This window comes from Lampris incognitus (genome assembly GCF_029633865.1).
Source record: "Lampris incognitus isolate fLamInc1 chromosome 17 unlocalized genomic scaffold, fLamInc1.hap2 SUPER_17_unloc_1, whole genome shotgun sequence".
In the NCBI taxonomy this organism is placed as follows: domain Eukaryota; kingdom Metazoa; phylum Chordata; class Actinopteri; order Lampriformes; family Lampridae; genus Lampris; species Lampris incognitus.
The window spans coordinates 496,183-515,218 of record NW_026611075.1 but is presented as its reverse complement, the minus strand read 5'-3'; the positions used below and the strand labels follow the sequence as shown (position 1 = coordinate 515,218).

Here is a 19,036-nt window from a genome sequence, read left to right as displayed (position 1 = left end):
CTTTTTTCTACCATTTCTGTGTAAACTGGTGAGTCACACACCTCTATTTACAGTATTATGCAAGGCAGAAGTCACCTCTCCAATTTCTAACTAATTTCATAAACCATTTTACGAACATTTCACAGAGAGAAAATGAAAGTGTTTACTGAGTTTACTTTAGCTGTGCAGACCCTTGTTCCTTCTGTCACTTCAGTGATGAAGAAAGACCAGATCCTTTACTGAGTTTATCTGCTCTGTATGGCATACCAGAGATATGCATCTTTATCCTCCTCACCCAACTCTCCCTCTTCCTCTCTCTCTCCCCTCTCCCTCTCTGTCGCTCTCTCACCTCTCTCTCATCTATCTATCTATCTGCCCCCTCTTCTTTTCACACAAGTCTGACTCATGGTAATGTTTTGTTTTCCTTTCTTTTTATCAGTGACTTTAAAATGTATGGATTCACACATACAAGGGTGTAGGAGAGAGTTATATTGGGGGGGGGGGGTCCGGGGGCATGCTCCCCTGGAATTAAAAAAAAAAAAAAAACGGTTTTAAACTGCCATTTTACGACAGTTTTCAGCAAAGAAAAACACGTTTCATGGCCACATGATAAGGCCTCCCCCGGAAGACTGTATTGATGATAATAAAGAGTACAGAACAGTGCAAGAAAGCAATATGCAACAGAGTGCAACCAAACATGCATTCAACCTGCCTGTACTGCACACTGCGAATACTGTACAGCCTCGTTAGGCCAGGCTGCTGTACTGTATGCAACCCTCTGATGTAGCATATCAAGCTAAACTAGCTAGCTAGCAAAGTTACCCAGCAGCTTAGTAACGTAACCTATTTTTCTGGACTTGCCTGTCAGTGATTTTAAGTTCCTGTTATAAGCTGTTGCCGCAGTATTATGCCTTGAGCTCTTATTTTGAAGGCTGAAGAGAGAGCGGAAGTGCAGTACGTTCGGAGAGTCGGTTAGCCTCAGCTAGCAACGGCGAAGCTTCGTCGTGTGGGAAACCCGGCGCGGTGCGTGCACCGAGACTTCACTCGTCTTGCTGCTGTCTTCTGAGCTAATTGAGGAGCAACACGTGGCAATACGGAGGCTCCACTTTCACACGAGGACCACTTTATTTGGCTTCTTCCCCCCAACAGAACGCCGCAGCGTACAGCACTTCCGCTCTCTCGTCAGCCTTCAAAATAAGAGCTCGAGGCATACTACTGCGGCAACAGCTTATAACAGGAACTTAAAGTCACTGACAGGCTAAGTCCAGGAAAATAGGTTACAGCAACACGTTATGAAGTTACCAGACTACCAAAACCCGGTACTCTGAAATGAACGTACACGCTATACAAAACACAGTGTTCCCAGTAAGGTTCACGTGACCCCCCCCCCCCTCCGTTAACGTCGTGACCTTTGTTTGCGCGGCTATCACGACGTCTCCGCTAGCTAGCTAGCGTTAGCCTTCCCGCTCACTGGCTAGCATGGAGAGGAGTTAGCACAGATAACATCTACTTACTTAAATCCATACGTTTCAACCTCCGGTTTCATCGCGACGGCGTGTTTATCTTTTAAAAGTGGGTAAGCACACTTGGTTTGGGGAGGGAATTTACAAACCCGAGCGACGATGAAGAGAGGAGGCCTCACCGCTGCTGCCTCGAGAAGTGGAGCGCGCCGCTGCCACGTCACCGCCACGTATCAGCCGTGACGTGGCGGTGACGTGCAGCGGGCCGCCGCCAGTACCAAGGACACGGGGAGGATTTGTTGTTGTTAATAACGAATACTTTTACATATTGTGGGATGGGAGTGACATGAATGCTGGCATATACATGTCCAATATTATATATATATATATATATATATATATATATATATATATATATATATATATATATACACACATACATACATGTATGTATACATGTATGTATATACATGTATATATTGTAGCGAACTCGGGGGACAACGCAACCACAGGAAGTGCCGCGACCGGTACGCGAACCCGTATCGCCCGCACCGCAGGAGGCATCGCTAACCGCTAGACTACTATAGGGTCAGACCCGCCAGTCAGCGGCCAGCGTGTCTTCTTATCCATGCACGTTACACTACGTATGCGTCTATCTAGTAGTGAATGTTCTTGTTTATCGGGGGGGGGGGACTTTTCCGCCCCTGCCCCCCCACATCGAAGGGTACTTGTCCCCTCCGCCCCCCCTCCCCGGTTACGACGCCCTTGCATACATGTATACACCACATCCGAGAAGTATAGTATTCACACGCACGCAAACACGCACGCACTTCACAAGTACGCATGCATAACGGATGCAGCTGCAACAACGTGAGGGTGACGACACGAGCTTGGTATTTGTTTACTTCGGTGATGAACTTATTCGTGCATTGTTCATGTGTTTCATAATGAGATCGCAGCCACGACCAGGGAAAGTTGCTGGATTTGTAGCTCGTCGTATTTCGGGAAAATAAGTCACAAGACGGGTTTCCAAAAAAACAAAGTCACCAAATCTAGAGACCAGTTTGAGACGACTTTGAAACGGTTCTGACAGGAAGATTTTGGCCTCGTGCACTCTGGGGCCACGTCACAGATCTGACCCAGGCTGTGCAAGTTTGGCCGAGAGCTCAGATGTATGAGTTGAAATGCTATGGGACCCTCCTCACGGTTTACATAATCTGATTTATGGAGAGTCCATTGACTGTTCATGTAGCACTTAACTCCCTCCCTGCACCCCGGCCTACTTTCTGTTTAAGACAGTTTACTGGAAGTCGGCTGAGCGGACTACAATAATACTGAACTGGCCTTCTGTCTTCCTGGAATTTTCTAATTTCTTCCAGAAAAACTGGGAGCGTCTCCACCGTTATAAACCTTCTTGTACTTTGTACAGGGCAGCACGGTGGCCCAGGGGTCAGCACTGTTGCCTGACAGCAAGAAGGTCCTGGGTTCAGACTGTCCCAGGTCCTTTCTGTGTGGAGTTTGCACGTTCTCCCCATGTCTGCGTGGGTGTGCTCCGGTTTCCTTCCATCATCAAAAAGACATGCACGTTAGGGTTAATACTCCTGTCTGTGTCCCTGAGCAAGGCAGTGGAAAGAAGAACTGGAGTTGCTCCCTGCACACTGTAGCTGCCCCTGCTCCTATACAATAGGATGGGTTAAATGCAGAGAACACATTCGTTGTAAGCGTACAATGGCAAAATAAAGTGGCTTTCTTTTCTTCTCGTTTGGCCATGGCCTGGATAACAGTATGCTGTTTCACGCCCTTACACGGGAATTTGGGTGCCTCATCTTTTATCGCTACAATAATTTGCTGAAATTTACAATAGAGGTAATGGAGGTAAAAAGGTTTCAGGCTTGTGTTGAAACGTGAAAGATAAACAGGAAGAGACTCATGTAGAAGAACTCGACCAGTTCACTGGATGGGTCCACCACCTTCTCTGAACGATGCTAGTAACATTAATAATGGCTCAGTTTAATTTGACAGACAGACAGACAGAACGAACCAGCATTGACAATTGTCAATAGTTCTGTCAATACTGGTTCATCCAGCAGATCCATTGTTCAGGTTATTATCTGCAGCTGTGTTTACACTGCTATGCTAACATCACAGAGTACCAAGACCAGCCTGTCATGTTTTTAACTCACTATAATGTTCTAGGGCCGCGCTAGTCAACACGCGGCCCGCGGGCCGCATGCGGCCCACGGTTAATATTATTGCGGCCCTTGGTTGAATTCTTGCTGTCATAGCAACTGCCAATAAAAATCCAATATTCTCATTTCAACGAACGCAACCCAGTTCTAAACTAAATTCTTACTGGCCACAAGAGGGCGATCGTGCATACTGCGCTTATCTAGCAATGTGGGATCAACAAAGACGATAAGACAACCGCTAACTGTGCGAGAAGTCTAGCCTAGCCTACTCTCAAGTCATGGCAAAAGCGTAAAATTGCTGATGAACACAGGGTATTTTAAAAAATGGGAGGGAGAATTCGCTTTTGTTGAGGTAAATAACACACCAGTGTGCCCTCCTTGCCAGAGAACAATAGCGGTACCAAAACGGACAAAGTTCATCGTCACCATGATACTGTAGCGAATTTGGGGGGCAGCCCAGGGACCGTCACGCGAACCCGTATTTTCCACTCCCCGAGCGACAACGTTACCCAGTCGACCAAAGGGTCCAACCCGTTAGTCAAGGACCAACGTGTCTACTTATCCACGCACGCTACATTGTCCCCGCGCTTCGGCATATCAGCTCCCTCACGCCTTCTGGGCGCACGCGCTCCCGATGACCTCACGGTCTCACCATCCCACTTCTGACACCAATGTAGCGAATTCGAGGGGGGCAGTCCGGGAACCGCCACAGCCGGGACGCGAACCCGTGTCTCCCGCTCCGCAAGCGACAACGTTAGTCGGACCCTCTAGTCGAGCGGTCGGCGATGTCTCCCGCGGTGCGGGCGATACGGGTTCGCGTCCCGGCCGCGGCACTTCCTGTGGTTGCCTCCCGAATTCGCTACAACACCATGATGGTGACTTCGGAATTACATATCCATCCGGGAGTGATTTGAGAAGAGACAAAATTCGCACACTTATTGAAAGCTATCGTGGCCAGCAAACTGTGTTGCGATTTAGCTGTAAGGAAAGTGAGCGGGTCACTGAGGCGTCATAGAACATAGGCGTTTCTAGCCCATTTTTGGGGGCGCTGCAGCACCCCTAAATTGAACCCCAGCACCCCTAAAATTGAAGAGATTTTTTATTTTTTACTGTATGTCCACGTTTAATAAGCTGAAGAAATGTCAAAACCATATCCAGTGTATGGTTTAAACGTAATATTTTAACAACAAAAATACAGCACCCCCCCATGCTTCGAAAATGGTTTGATCCATCCCCCCCCAAATTTATCTTGCCTGGCCGGCCAGCACTCTGGGTGCTCAGCACCCCTAAAGCTCTGATCCTAGAATCGCCCCTTTCATGGGATGTAGCGAGGAGTCGTAGGCCTTTCACTGAAGCGGAGCTGATAGAGAAATGTTTTGTGGACAGCAGTGAGTCACTGTTCGCCGATTTTAAAAACAAACACGACATCCTCTGGCAGAGATCCAAGTTGCAGCTTTCAGATTGGACCCTCTCCCGGCGTACGGAAAACATTTCTGATGATTTGTTTGTGAAATTGATTGAAGAGCTCAAGAAGACGGAGCATCTTAGCCTCGCCACAGACGAGTCAACCGACGTGTCGGTTATGCAGCTTATGGTCTGTATTATGTAGCTGGCTAATGACACTGTGGTGTAAACAATTTCACACACGATGCAGGGACCACAACGCACACACGGCTGCTCATTTCCACGCTTTACTAGGAACTCTTCTTCTGTTGGTTACAACCCAGACAACAGCAATATAGAATACAGGTGCCACCTAGTGGTCACTGGTAGAATAGCATCATCCATACATAACAGTCTGGGTGCGTTTTTTTTAATGGCAATACTTTGGTGGAGGAAATGCTCGCTCTTCTGCCTCTGAAAGGTCAGACAAGAGGAGAGGATATTGGTCGCTCATGGATTGTTTTTCTGAGGGCTGGGAAGAGAGATTGATTTGGGAAAATTGGTGTTGTACTGGAGGAGGTTTATGGACTTGCTCCCTGCGATTCGAGACTTCATTACACAGAGAAAGCAGGCCAGTCTGGATTACGTCAATGATGGAGAATTCGCACTAGATGTGGCTTTTCTGGTGCACATAACTAAGCACTTAAACGGCCTCGGTTTGAAGCTTCAAGGAAATGCCAAAGTGCTGCCTACCTTGTTGAAGGATGTTTCGGCCTTCGTGGAGAAGCTCTCCCCCTTTATCAAGACCGGCTTGGTGACAACGATTTTATGCACTTTCCAAACCTGCACCCACAAGGCAGTCAGCTGCACAGCGTCTACTTTCAACCAGCTAATTGCGTTGCATGTCTTGCCGAGCTTGCCAGAGAGTTTGCTAGTGGTTTTACTGGCCTAGAGGTGGTAATGCCAGTGAGTCACATGGTGGAGGATCCGCACAGAGCAGATGGGAGGGATGTTTCACAGCACTCTGGGAGGTTTGGTGTTTCAAAGGGGAAGGTTTGAAGAGGAGCTGATCGACTTAAAGAACAATCCACCAATCCATGGTGGATTTCTGGATGCATTATGTACCCGACGAATCATACGGCACCATCGAAGGCCTTGACCTGTTCCGGATCAACCTATGTGTGTGAAAGCGGCTCTTCATCGGTGACGACCATCAAGTCAAAGCGGCGCAACTCTCTCAAGTGTCAAGCACCTCAGCGACTGTCTGCGCACAGCAGCCTCCCCATACCAGCCAGACTTGAGACGATTAGTGGAGAAGATGCAGACTCAGGTGTTGTTGTAGGATAATGTTAAGCGGCCAACAGCTCCCCCTGGGGGCACTGATTTATGTTCACTTGCCTTGTGTAACACGCCTCAGTTCTGTTATGGGCACAGCCGGTGAATACACCTTACTAAGAGACACAGCCCGACTCTGTCTGTTATGTATATGCACCTACACCTGCAACAGGTGTTGCATTCAGTAAAGCAGATTTATCAAAATCTGTTTTTTTTTTGCTTTTCAATATGGAGAACATAATATGATACCAACACCGAGATTAATATCACTTTTTGAATGAAGATTTTCACGAGTCTTGTTTGTCTTTTGCTGTATTACAGGCCTGGGTGAATAGCAGCTTGTCAGTCAAGCCGTGCAGTTGAAGTCAGCTGACGTCCCTTTTCAGTTTATCCGTGGAAAAAAGAAAACTTGAATATTTGCATTTTATTTTCTCCATTTGTTCCAAGAGAATAAACTTACCTGTCACTCGGGCCTGGTTTCAATTTAGTGGGCATATTTATTTTATTAACCATCCTTGGGATTTTATTGCAACAGCAATCTAACACTTTTACATGTAATTAATAATAAAGCCTACTCATTTTATCATTTGATAGCCGTGTGGCATGAAAACACTACAAAATAGTTTCTTATCACCAAAAATAAATAGATAAAAAGTAGGGTTGCGGCCCTTTGACAAAGCTGTATCTTGCGGTGTGGCCCCTGAGCTATGTAAAGTTGAGCAGCCTTGTTCTAGGGTGTAGTGACTCTGATTTTATCTACTAGAGCTGCTCTCAGAGGAGACCGCACAGTACCAGTCAGAAAAACTGCAGCCTTTCAGTTATGGCGCACGTGTATGCTACATGTGCTGACTGCTGTGTATGAGACTGCACACAATGCTAGCTGAGACTGACGGGACTGTTTGTTGCCTGTTTTATGGTATTGTGATGTCCATGTAGATGCTGGTTTTATGCTCAGTGTGTTGCTGTGCTATGTGCTTGCTGGCAATTTGACATTATATGTTGCCTTGTGCGCTATATTGTTTAATATTGTATGGAATTCAGGGGGCAGCCACGGAAACCGCCGCAGCCGGGACGCGAACCCGGCTCTCCCGTACCACGGGCGACAACGTTAACCAGTCGACTGACCCTTTAGTTAACGTTGTCGCCTGTGGTGCGGGAGAGCCGGGTTCGCGTCCCGGCTGTGGCGACGGTTCCCGGGCTGCCCCCCAAATTTGCTGCATTGGTGTCAGAAGTTGCCCTCGGATGCACTTCCTGAAGAGGGGGATAGTGTAATGTCCACGAATAAGTAGACACGTTAGTCCTCAGCTAACGGGTCGGACCCTTTAGTCGAGCGGTCCAAAGGAAGGTGCCCAGGAGGCATCCTAATCAGATGCCCGAACCACCTCAACTGGTTCCTTTCGACGCGAAGGAGCAGCGGGTCTACTCTGAGCTCCCTCCGGATGTCCGAGCTCCTCACCCTAAGGCTGAGCCCAGACTCCCTATGGAGGAAACTCATTTCAGCCGCTTGTATCCGCGATCTCACCCTTTCGGTCACTACCCAAAGCTCATGACCATAGGTGAGGGTTGGAACGAAGACTGACTGGTGAATTGAGAGCTTTGCCTTCCGGCTCAGCTCCCTCTTCACCACAACGGTCCGGTACAACGTCCGCATTACTGCTGATGCTGCACCAATCCGCCTGTCAATCTGCCGCCCCATCCTACCCTCACTCGTGAACAAGACCCCAAGATACTTGAACTCCTTCACTTGGGGCAACAACTCATCTCCAACCCAGAGGGAGCAATCCATCATTTTCCGGTAGAGAACCATGGCCTCATGTAAATAAACTTGAAACATGGCAAATCAGTTTATCAGTCCTGCTTTAAGATGTGGAGTTTGTATTGTTTCTCATGTTTGCCAGTGTTTCCTCCAGGTACTCCAGTTTCCACCCACAGTCCAAAGACATGCGTGTTAGATGAACTGGACATAGGTGTCCATCCCAAGAGCTATTCTGTACGGAGCTTGGCTCCTGGTAGGGTCACCCAAGGCGGATAGGTCAAGGGGGAGGTTCCCAACCAAGCGCGAGCCAACAAAGACCTCAAAGGCAGAACTGGCGGAAGATGTCTCCAGGTCACAACGGCAGTGAAGGCGGATGAAGGCAGCAACAGAGGGTGGTCCCCCAATCGTCTTGGTTCTCCATGCCATTGGACTCTGGCCAACCCCTGCCAAGGACCGTGTGGTGGCTGCAGGCACATCAGCCACTCCACGTGAAAAGCTGTCACGCACAGGCGTCCTCCCATTATGCAGCTCAAGGAATGGCCTCTACACCCACCGGAGGACCCAGAGGGAGGGCAGTCAAGGAATGGCCTCTACACCCACCGGAGGACCCAGAGGGAGGGCAGTCAAGGAATGGCCTCTACACCCACCGGAGGACCCAGAGGGAGGGCAGTCAAGGAATGGCCTCTACACCCACCGGAGGACCCAGAGGGAGGGCAGTCAAGGAATGGCCTCTACACCCACCGGAGGACCCAGAGGGAGGGCAGTCAAGGAATGGCCTCTACACCCACCGGAGGACCCAGAGGGAGGGCAGTCATACTCGACCCCGAGTAACCGCCTATGACGATGTGTTCTATGATGGACCGGTGACCTGTCCAGGGCGTCCCAACGCCCGCTACCATCCACGACCCTTCATCTGAGCAGCAATTGCAACCGAATGAACGTCAACACCCGAGAAGCCCTTAAGTCAAGCCCGGCTGTTTTCAGAGTGGACCCGTCAGTGGAGTAACTGTGCTACAAAAAAGGAAATGAAACGGTGGAGTAACATTTTACAGGTATCTTTTTAATTACAGCTTTTACAATCATTATCATTATTGTTATCATATTATATTCAATTATCATCACTACTCTCCATTAATATTAATTTAAATCATAGCACAATTTGTTGTTCAAAATGTACACATACAAGTAGCATATCTTAAATGTCCATCATTTAAAACGTATTTACTCTTTTAACCTAAAATGAAATTACAGCCAGTTTTTTTTTAACTAAGTATGAAATGAACATACGACTCAACACATACACGCACACACACACACATACATACACACATCCATACATACATACAATAGTAGTCATCATAAAAAATGAAAAAAATAAAACACACACATTTTACAAACTCTTTATCCAAGCTTTCACATCATTTAATGATCGAGATCATGACTTCCACTCTAAAATGATTTATTTTGGCATGCATATTAACACAAACGCTTAACTTTTTAATTTTCCTTTTTTTTCTTTTTTTTCCTTTGATGCTGAACAGGATTTTGTCATAATGCACTTCACTAAAATGTCCCGTTGTCGGTTTTATTCACATTTGTGCATCTTATGTCGTCTGTTATGGCTTAAGAACATACTTTTCACTTCCCTCATGGCGCCCCAGAAGTGCCCTCTCCTCCCGCCCGCTCCTCGCCGACGACGAGGGCGACAGGAAGGAAGCGGGCATCGCTCTCGTCATGCGGACGGGAATGCACTTTCCAGTGAAAAAACCAAGGATTCTCTGCGTCAGTATTTGCATTCCACAGCCAAAAAGTAAAGAAAAAAAGAAAAAAGAAAAAAGAAAAGAAAGAAAACAAAATGGAGATGAACTCACAATGGGCGATGGAGTCACTTTCTACAACGTCATGCCACAATGGTGGGCCGAGAGAGAGAGAGAGAGAGAGAGAGAGAGAGAGAGAGAGAGAGAGAGAGAGAGAGAGAGAGAACTGACAGACTAACAGACATTCACTCACTCTATTTTGTCATCTTTTCAGAAATCATTCACTCATTGTCTTTGATTATTTCAGAGGTCAGGCTCCAAATCTGGTGGTCATCCACCTGGACTCCATTTTCGATGTGGACCCCTGCCCTCTTTTCTCTTCAAAAATGATTTTGTATTCTTCTCTCCGGTTAGGAAGGGGAAAGGGGCTCTAGAGGATTCAGAAAACACACAAACAGACAGGATAAGCTTGCTTTAGGTGGCAAAGCAAATATACTCACACTGTGTTGGTATTTTTCCCCTCACCTGGTGTGCTTCTCTTTTAGCAGGAGTATGTTCTCACCGATCCAGACTCGCTCCTTTGGCCAGAGTTCACTAAAAGGAGAGACAGGAGACGAGAAGAAATGGGTAAAATATAATACAACCACAAAACACATCATACCAACAAAATACACATGAACCAGGATTCTCCAGCACATTAACCTTCATGTCCTGGGGCCTCGGGTATCAATCGGTACTATGGGCAAATTTGTGCGTACACACCCGTGGGATTTTTTTAGCCCTGAATTTCGTCTCAGAGACCAGTGTAGAACCTGGGTAACCCCTGAATTTAGACACCGATTGGCTAACACTGATGTCTCTGCAGGCCTGGTTGATTGCTTGTTGCAGGAGGTAGACGATAGATGTTAGGAGGAAGGAATTACAAATAACCATCATGCTTGGTTAAAGACTGTCAGACAATATTGAGGGCTAAAAAATTCCATGGGTGTGTACGCACAAATTTGCCCATAGTAACGATTGATACATGAGGCCCCTGGTCACCGCTAGCAATGGATGTACTGTTGCCCAGTCACACTGATCCCGGCCACCTTTGTATTATATATATATATATATATATATATATATAAATAACTAAAATTATTCAAATATACCCAATATATCTCATCCTCATCTCGACTGTTAATAATATTAATGACATTCATAGTTACTAGTTGTTACTCGGCTATTCTGTTTGAGTCAAAATGACACCAGGAGAAGACAGGGGTTAAAGATTACAGTCTTCACCCTTCGTGATTCAAAACGACAGGCCACACTTTCTAAAAGCCATCTTAGCAGTGGAAATACACTCTGATTTTCCCAAGTTTAATCTTACTTTCTCTTTCCCTTGTGAAGAAGGAGCTGAGCTGGGAGGCAAAGCTCTCAATTCACCAGTCAATCTTCGTTCCAACGCTCAGCTATGGTCATGAGCTTTGGGTAGTGACCGAAAGGGTGAGATCTCCGATACAAGCGGCTGAAATGAGTTTCCTCCGTAGGGTGTCTGGGCTCAGCCTTAGAGATAGGGTGAGGAGCTCGGACATCCGGAGGGAGCTCGGAGTAGAGCCGCTGCTCCGTCGCATTGAAAGGATCCAGTTTTAGGTGGTTTGGGCATCTGATTAGGATGCCTCCCGGGCGCCTTCCTTTGGAGGTTTTCCGGGCACGTCCAACTGGAAGGAGACCTCGGGGTACACCCAGAACTCGCCGGAGGGACTTATGTCCAATCTGGCCTGGGAACACCTTGGGATCCCCCAGGAGGAGCTGGAGGGTGTTGCTGGGGAGAGGGACGCCTGGAGCGCCCTACTTAGCTTGCTGCCACCGCGACCCGACCCCGGAGAAGCGGCTGAAGATGAATGAATGGATAATCTTACTTTAGACCAGCAGCGTTTCTCAAAGTGTGTAGGGAGCCCCCCCCCTGGGGGGCACAGAGGCATGATTGGGGGGGGGGCGTGAATGTAGTGCGGAACTACTGTTTCGATGTTGGAATCTTTTTCACGGCGGAACAATCAACAAAACATGCTTTCATGAGACGGAGAGTCTGTAGGTTCACAGAATGGAGAGATATTTGACAGGGACAAAAAGAAAGACAGGCGATGCTTCCGAGGCATTTCATTTTTCTCTGCCAGGTGAGGGAGGTGCTCGTCTCTGCCTGGAAGCTGAAGATTTAATTCCTTCAGCTTTCCAGATATATCTCTGAGATGGGCCAGTTTCATCCGCAATGGTTCATCGCTAAAGTTGCTTGTAACCTCACGCGTATGTTCCTCCTCCCGAAACACCCCAATTTCCTCTCTGAGCTCAAAGACTCGCGACGACACTCAACCTCGCGAGAGCGGCCTAGCCTCGCTGTGGAACAACACAGCTGAATTTTCAGCTCCCATCTCCTCACCAAGTGCAGAGAACAGCCGTGCTCTCAGGGGTCTCGTTTTGATGAAATGGACCACGCTGACAACATCGGTCAGCCTCGTTTAGGTCAAGGCTAATCTGTCTTGATGCTAGCGCTTCTCTGTGTATGACACAGTGCGTCCATTGCGCGTTTGGCGAGACCCTCTTGATTAGTGCCTGCGATCCCTTTGTTTTCCCCGCCGCGGTCTGGGCACCATCTGGCCAACGCCCGAACAGTTCTTCCATTTCAGCCCATGTTCTGTCAGGTAACAGTCAAGAAGCCTGAAGAGCTCATCAGCCGTCGCTCTACTTGGGACGTACCTGCGAAACGGCAAATCCTCACACAGTGACTCTGGCGTGACAAAGCCAACATAAGCAATAAACAAGCAGTCTTTATCGCTGTCAGTAGCCTCGTCCACTAGCAAGGCGAAACGTTTGTCTTTCAGTTTTTCAATGAGTCGCTCTTCAAGGTCATTGGAAATGTCGCATATACGTCTTGCAACTGTATCATCGGACAGAGGGACGGCCTTCAATTTTGCGGCGCTTGTCTCGTCAAACATAGTTGACACCATATCCGAAGCTGCGGGAAGTATGAGCTCCTCTGCTATTGTGTGTGGTTTCCTGCACTGGGCAGTTCTGTATGCGTCTTTGTATGACGTCATTAGTGCTTTGTTGTTTACTAACGCAGCTTTTACAAAGCAATGTTCCCGCTGACGGTATGCACCAAGTTTTCTCTGGAAGACCTCCAGTGGCTTATTGACGTGACTGGGTCGTGATGTCTCCAAGTGTCTTCGTAAGTTGTTTGGTCTCGTACTACCAGCTGCCAGAGTTTCCACACATAAAATACACACTGGCCTCTCCCCATCTCCCACCACGTTCACCGTGAACCCAACAGCAAGACAGGCTTCGTCATATTTTCTTAACTTGGTTTTCGGGTGGTTACCGTCAGCTAAGCACTTTGTCTCGTTTGTCTCGGAAGCACCGCCTGTCTTTCCTTTTCGTCCCCGTCAAATATCTCTCCATTCTGTGAACCCGCAGACTCTCCGTCTCATGAAAGCACGTTTTGTTGATTGTTCTGCCATGAAAAAGATTCCGACATCAAAACAGTAGTTCCACACTACACCCCCCCCCGTCATGCCTCTGTTCCCCCTGGGGGGGGGGGGCACACACTTTGAGAAACGCTGCTTTAGTATTATCTAATGCATGAGCAATGCTGACTGAGTCATGCCATCCTCCGTCTCTACACAAAGAACGGGTGGCTTCCCCCTTTTTCGTCGAGACCAGAATGACTTGGCCTCAGTGCACGTCATTTTGTATATCCTTCCATGGCATACTGTAGTCCTTGTTTAGTATATCCTTCCATGGCATACTGTAGTCCTTGTTTTGTATATCCTTCCATGGCATACTGTAGTCCTTGTTTAGTATATCCTTCCATGGCATACTGTAGTCCTTGTTTTGTATATCCTTCCATGGCATACTATAGTCCTTGTTTTGTATATCCTTCCATGGCATACTATAGTCCTTGTTTTGTATATCCTTCCATGGCATACTATAGTCCTTGTTTAGTATATCCTTCCATGGCATACTGTAGTCCTTGTTTTGTATATCCTTCCATGGCATACTATAGTCCTTGTTTTGTATATCCTTCCATGGCATACTATAGTCCTTGTTTTGTATATCCTTCCATGGCATACTGTAGTCCTTGCTGTCAGGTTCTTGAAGCTACATTGCCTGATGCCCAGTAACTAACTATCAGCATCAAGCTAAATGGAACCAGCATTGGCTGCGTTGCCATGTTTCTTTTTGTCAAGCTTGTCCAACCTAGCAACGGTAACTAAGGGGGGGCATGGCTTCGGATTGGTCAGTTGGGTGCCTTCGCCCCGGCAGTGCTAGTGCCATGTTCTATCTGTTGAGGAACACAGAGAATTGAACACACTAACCGTGGCAGTGTAAAATTTGGAGAATCTCCAGTTCTTCAGCCTTGTTCTCCGCCAAAAGATAGCAAGACTGTGAATCGTGAACCGTGGAGATAAGACCGGATGCATCACCGCCTGGCGTAGGACCTGTACTGCCCACAACCACAAAACGCTGCGGAGGGTTGTGCAGACGGCCCAGGACATCAGTGGATGTGAGTTTCCCTCCATCCAGGGCATATAGACGTTGTATCAGCAAAGCCTGTAGGATTATCAAAGACCCCAGCCACCCCAACTACAGACTGTTCCAGCTGCTACTGTCAGGGCCCGCGGTACCGCAGCCTCAAAGCCCGGACCGGTAGGCTCCAGAACAGCTTTTTCCACCAAGAAACCAGGCTTTTGAACAAGGAACATTAAAGACACTAAGCCTGGTGCTGGACTGATGGTACTGACCTGTGGTCTTCAACGGATCATCGGTTTACACACACACACACAGCACCTTACATACATCACACAATATTACTGTTGCTGCTTTTTTTGTTCTGTTTTGTTGTTGTTCAGTTACTATTGTTGCTGCAGTGTTGCGGAGCCGAAACTCAAGAATGTTACTCTCTTGTACTTGTACAACGAGACGTAACAAATAATCACTCTCGACCCTTGAATTGAATCCTTTGAGCAACATAACGTGAATTTCATTTACGTTCTTACTGTAAAGTATGTCGATTCTCGTATTAATGCTGTTTTTGTTGCAAAGTGTGTTGGGACACCTCGGTGCGATAATGCACTTTAAATGAACTCCAACTTGACTTGCAATGAAAAACTGTGTGCAGGTCTGTTATCTCTATCATAAAATGCACTGACACTTGAGATGGAGGTGAGTCATACACTGTGTGGAAACTCCTGTGATTCTTTAACAGGCCGGCTTTACTCTCTGACAAGTAAACCCTTTTCACATGAATCACCCCCCCCCACCCCGAGCAGTAAACCCTATACACAAGACAACCCCCCCCCCTTCCGACGCTCAGGGTTGGAAACCTGAAGAGAGCCGCTATTAATTACTGCTGCATGCCAGGTTACAACTCATACAACCGACAAAATAAAAACTAGAAAACCCCACAAAAGGAACGGATTACTAAATTCTGGAGCCGTCGGGCCATATTCCAAAGTAAAATGATCTCTGTTGGACCGGTTACCACTGCTAACCAGGCTGATTAGGAAGCTAATATATAGAGTTACGGTAGCTGTCGTCTTTGACGATAGCGGGTCTCGTCACTCACCTTCACTCTGGACTTTCCGCAAGGTGACAGAAGGGGTGGAGATGGCGGAGGCACGGAAGTTGGCAGGTAACGTTTCGGCGGAGTCGGAGGTCACGCCGCGGAGATCCTTCTCCCGGAACATCTTCCTCCACGAGGGCGAGCGCGTGAACGTCTTGGTGCCGTCCTGTGTGGAGACAGCAGTCGTGTCCCAAATCCATGCTAACACTGTATAGTATCTACTATGTACTAATATTCATAGACTACTATTTTGATTGATATTATGTTAGAAATAAACACATTGTTTTGTATCAACTGGAAATGACACAACACATGCGCCAACAGAACTGCGATGAAGGAGAATCAGGCGATTAAAAAAAAAACTGATTTAAGTGTTCTGTACACCGCTAAAATGTGTGTAATAATGCGAGTCCGACACACTAGCCGGTTGGCTAACGGGTCGGAACTTTTAGTCGACTGGTTAAGGTAGTCGCCCGTGGTGCGGGAGACCCGGGTTCGCATCCCGGCTGTGGCGGTTCCCGGCGCCCCCCCCTGAATTTGCCACACGCGTATTGTTTCTTTATAACTTAGCTAATCACTAAGTTTAGCTTGTTTTGCTATTTTTTCAAACAATTATTTCTTAGAGAAATGAAAATGTTGCAGCATCATACAAGTACATAGGGGGTGGGAATGAGAGAGAGAGAGAGAGAGAGAGAGAGAGAGAGAGAGAGAGAGAGATGGAGAATACAAAAATAAAATTAAAAACAACATACAACCAAACAACATGAAAAATGAAAGGAGACCGCAAAAAGCAATGATATTGCAGAAGAGACTACATGAGATAAAACAGTAAATAATGGCTACAAAGATCTGTCAACGATACTAATAGTTATATAGCAGGGGTCCCCAATTACTTTTCATAGCGGGCCACTTTTAGAGCCACTTTTAAAACCACGGGCCACTCAACCTCCAGCAGCATGTTGTTCGTTAGTTTGTTTTGGTGTCGATACGTTGCAGGTATTATAATTTAAACAGAGATTTTTCATCTATTTTTCGATATATTACTAGTCTTACTTTTACTAAGAAATTAAATCTTTTTTTTTGGTAGGGAAATAAAAAAAAATCTTCCTTCTGGCATTTCTCCAAAAATTCTCGCAGACCATAAATCAACCCGTCACGGGCCGGACGTGGCCCGCGGGCCGCCTATTGGGGACCCCTGTTATATAGCATGGTTACTAATCACATGGTGATTGTGGAGATACAACATTTTACATTAAAGTTTGAATCGCTGAAATAACACGAGGCCAGCTAAACAGGGTTGCAGCTCCATTTATTTTAGCGGTGGACCTTTTTAGTGTACGGATGTCAACAAAAATTAAATAAAAAGCTTCTTGGGGGTTGTTATAGGTTTGAACCAGCTCTTCGAGATTGTTTCTTAAGCTGCCGTCGAGGCAGCCGAGACTATTTCAAGTTGTTGGTGGGTCAGAAAAGTGTTTCATTTGGTACCCAGAAAGAACGGTGGGACGGTAGGGGATATCATGATTTAGAATCTTTCATCTGTATTGCCACAGTTCTGTAACAGCGTCACACCGCCAGAATATGTGCAGGTCGTTTCCTACTTTTGCATGGGGGACATTTGTCACAAAAAGGAGAGTTAGAGGACAGGAGTAAAGTAAGACCTGTGTTTCCATCCAAAATGAGTTAGCTGGTGAGCAAGGTTTTTCGAGGAAGAGAACACATTACTCCATATCTTATTTTAGTCCGGTATCAATACGGTATGGCTGAGATCTCCTTCCCACTTATTAGTAACAGGGATAATGTAAACATTATGAGTGGGCAACTTATCATATACTACTGAAACAAGACCAGAAGATTTAACAACGGGGATGACCTTCAAAAGAGGGTGAGGACAGAGATAGGACATGTATGTTAGGGTTGATACCCGTCTGTGCCCCTGACCTAGGCAATAGGAAAAAATAACTGGAGCTGGTTCCCCCGGGTGCTGTACAGCGGCTGCCCACTGCTCCTAGCCACATAATTAGGATGGGTCAAATGCAGAGAGTGAATTTCATTGTATGTATGTACAAATGACAAATAAAGTGCATTCTATTCTATGTATACTAGGAGTTCCAAAAAACACCATAGGTTTTCAGAGCAGTATGGAGCCTGAAATAAAAAAAAAAAAAGAACCGGGAAGGGAATATGAATCCTTCAGGTCAGACAAGGTACGTAAACCATCTTGATTAAAAAATGTCTTTGGCCCAGCTAGTGAAAGAAAAAGGCACGGAGACAGAAAGACAGGGGTTGCTATTCTTGATAGGGGATTGATCACGGAATTTACATGTTACTGATAAATATTTCTCAATTCCTTACCAGAGAGTCAAGGTGTTGGAGATGATAGAGCTGAAACACTGGTGCATTGTCCTATATTTCACACCAGAAAAAGTTAAATCCTGGATAGTAGGACATGTCAAAGCGTCCTCTTGGATGGCCAGGGCATGTTGAAGGATGGTTCCAGCCAGATTTTGAAAGCTATGAGCTGAAAGGCCCAGTAGTAAAAAGCAAAGCCTCCTAACTTTTTTGGGTCACTTGAATGTAGATGGACTGAGCTTCGGAGATTTTCCATTCCAAACAAAACTCCCGCACAGGGTATCAATGTCTTTAAAGATATCTAAAGTAGTCTACCTATTGGTAGCTCTAAAGTTCTGCCTACTACTGATCACTTCCACAAGACGTTTAAATTTGGTTTCATAAATATCAGATCACTGTCTACCAAAGCCTTACTAATAAATGGTCTGATTCTTGAACATAGTTTCGATATGATTGGGTCATGTGAAACATGGCTGAAACCAAATATTTTCCTTCTCTTAAATGAAGCTTCCCCGCCTGACTATTCTTATGCCCATGTAGCTCGGGGAAATAAACAAGGTGGGGGCGTTGCCTTAATATACAAATCTTTTTTCAATCTGACTTCTAGACTTGAATCTAAATTCCAGTCTTTTGAGTCTCTTATTCTTGGTCCATCTCCCTCAGCCATGAATAGACTCGGCTCAGTCCAAATTGTGATACTCCATCAGCCTCCTGGCTGTTACTCGTTATTTCTTGAAGAATTTGGAGAATTTATCTCAGGCCTTGTTACTCACTCTGACGAGATTCTAACTATTGGTGATTTCAATATTAATCTGATTAAGGCTGCTGATCCTCTAAGTAAAGCCTTTCTGGCACTAGCTGACAATTTTGGGTTCACTCAGTTTGTTCAAGAGTCGACTCATTGCAGTGGTAACACCCTTGATTTGGTTTTATCTAAAGGGATAGCTGTAGCTGGTTCTGATCTGAATGTCTTACCAACCACATCTGCTGTGTCAGATAATTTTCTCATCAAATTTGAAGTGTTATTGGCCTGTCCAGTTAATGTCAGCACAGATGAAATTGCCACTCGCCACAGTGGTCCCTCCACTGTAGCTGCATTTGGCCAGCAGCTGCCTCAAGTCTTGGCTCCTTTCACTGTGGTAAATGACTCTGTTGAAAATTTACCTAGTGACTTAAATGTGGCCCTCTCTAGTCTCCTCGATTCAGTTGAACCTCTCACTACCAGA

The 19,036-nt window shown here is 46.4% G+C and overlaps 1 protein-coding gene across 1 annotated transcript in view; it reads right to left on the bottom strand.

Annotated features, from left to right (window-relative positions):
• Window positions 1–10,400: 10,400 nt before the first annotated feature.
• LOC130131928 (liprin-alpha-3-like) overlaps window positions 10,401–19,036 on the bottom strand; it is a 63,984-nt gene continuing 55,348 nt past the window's right edge. The window contains 2 exon segments of the mRNA XM_056301653.1: window positions 10,401–10,453; window positions 15,465–15,627. Of these exon segments, the coding sequence (XP_056157628.1) occupies window positions 10,401–10,453; window positions 15,465–15,627 (216 nt within the window).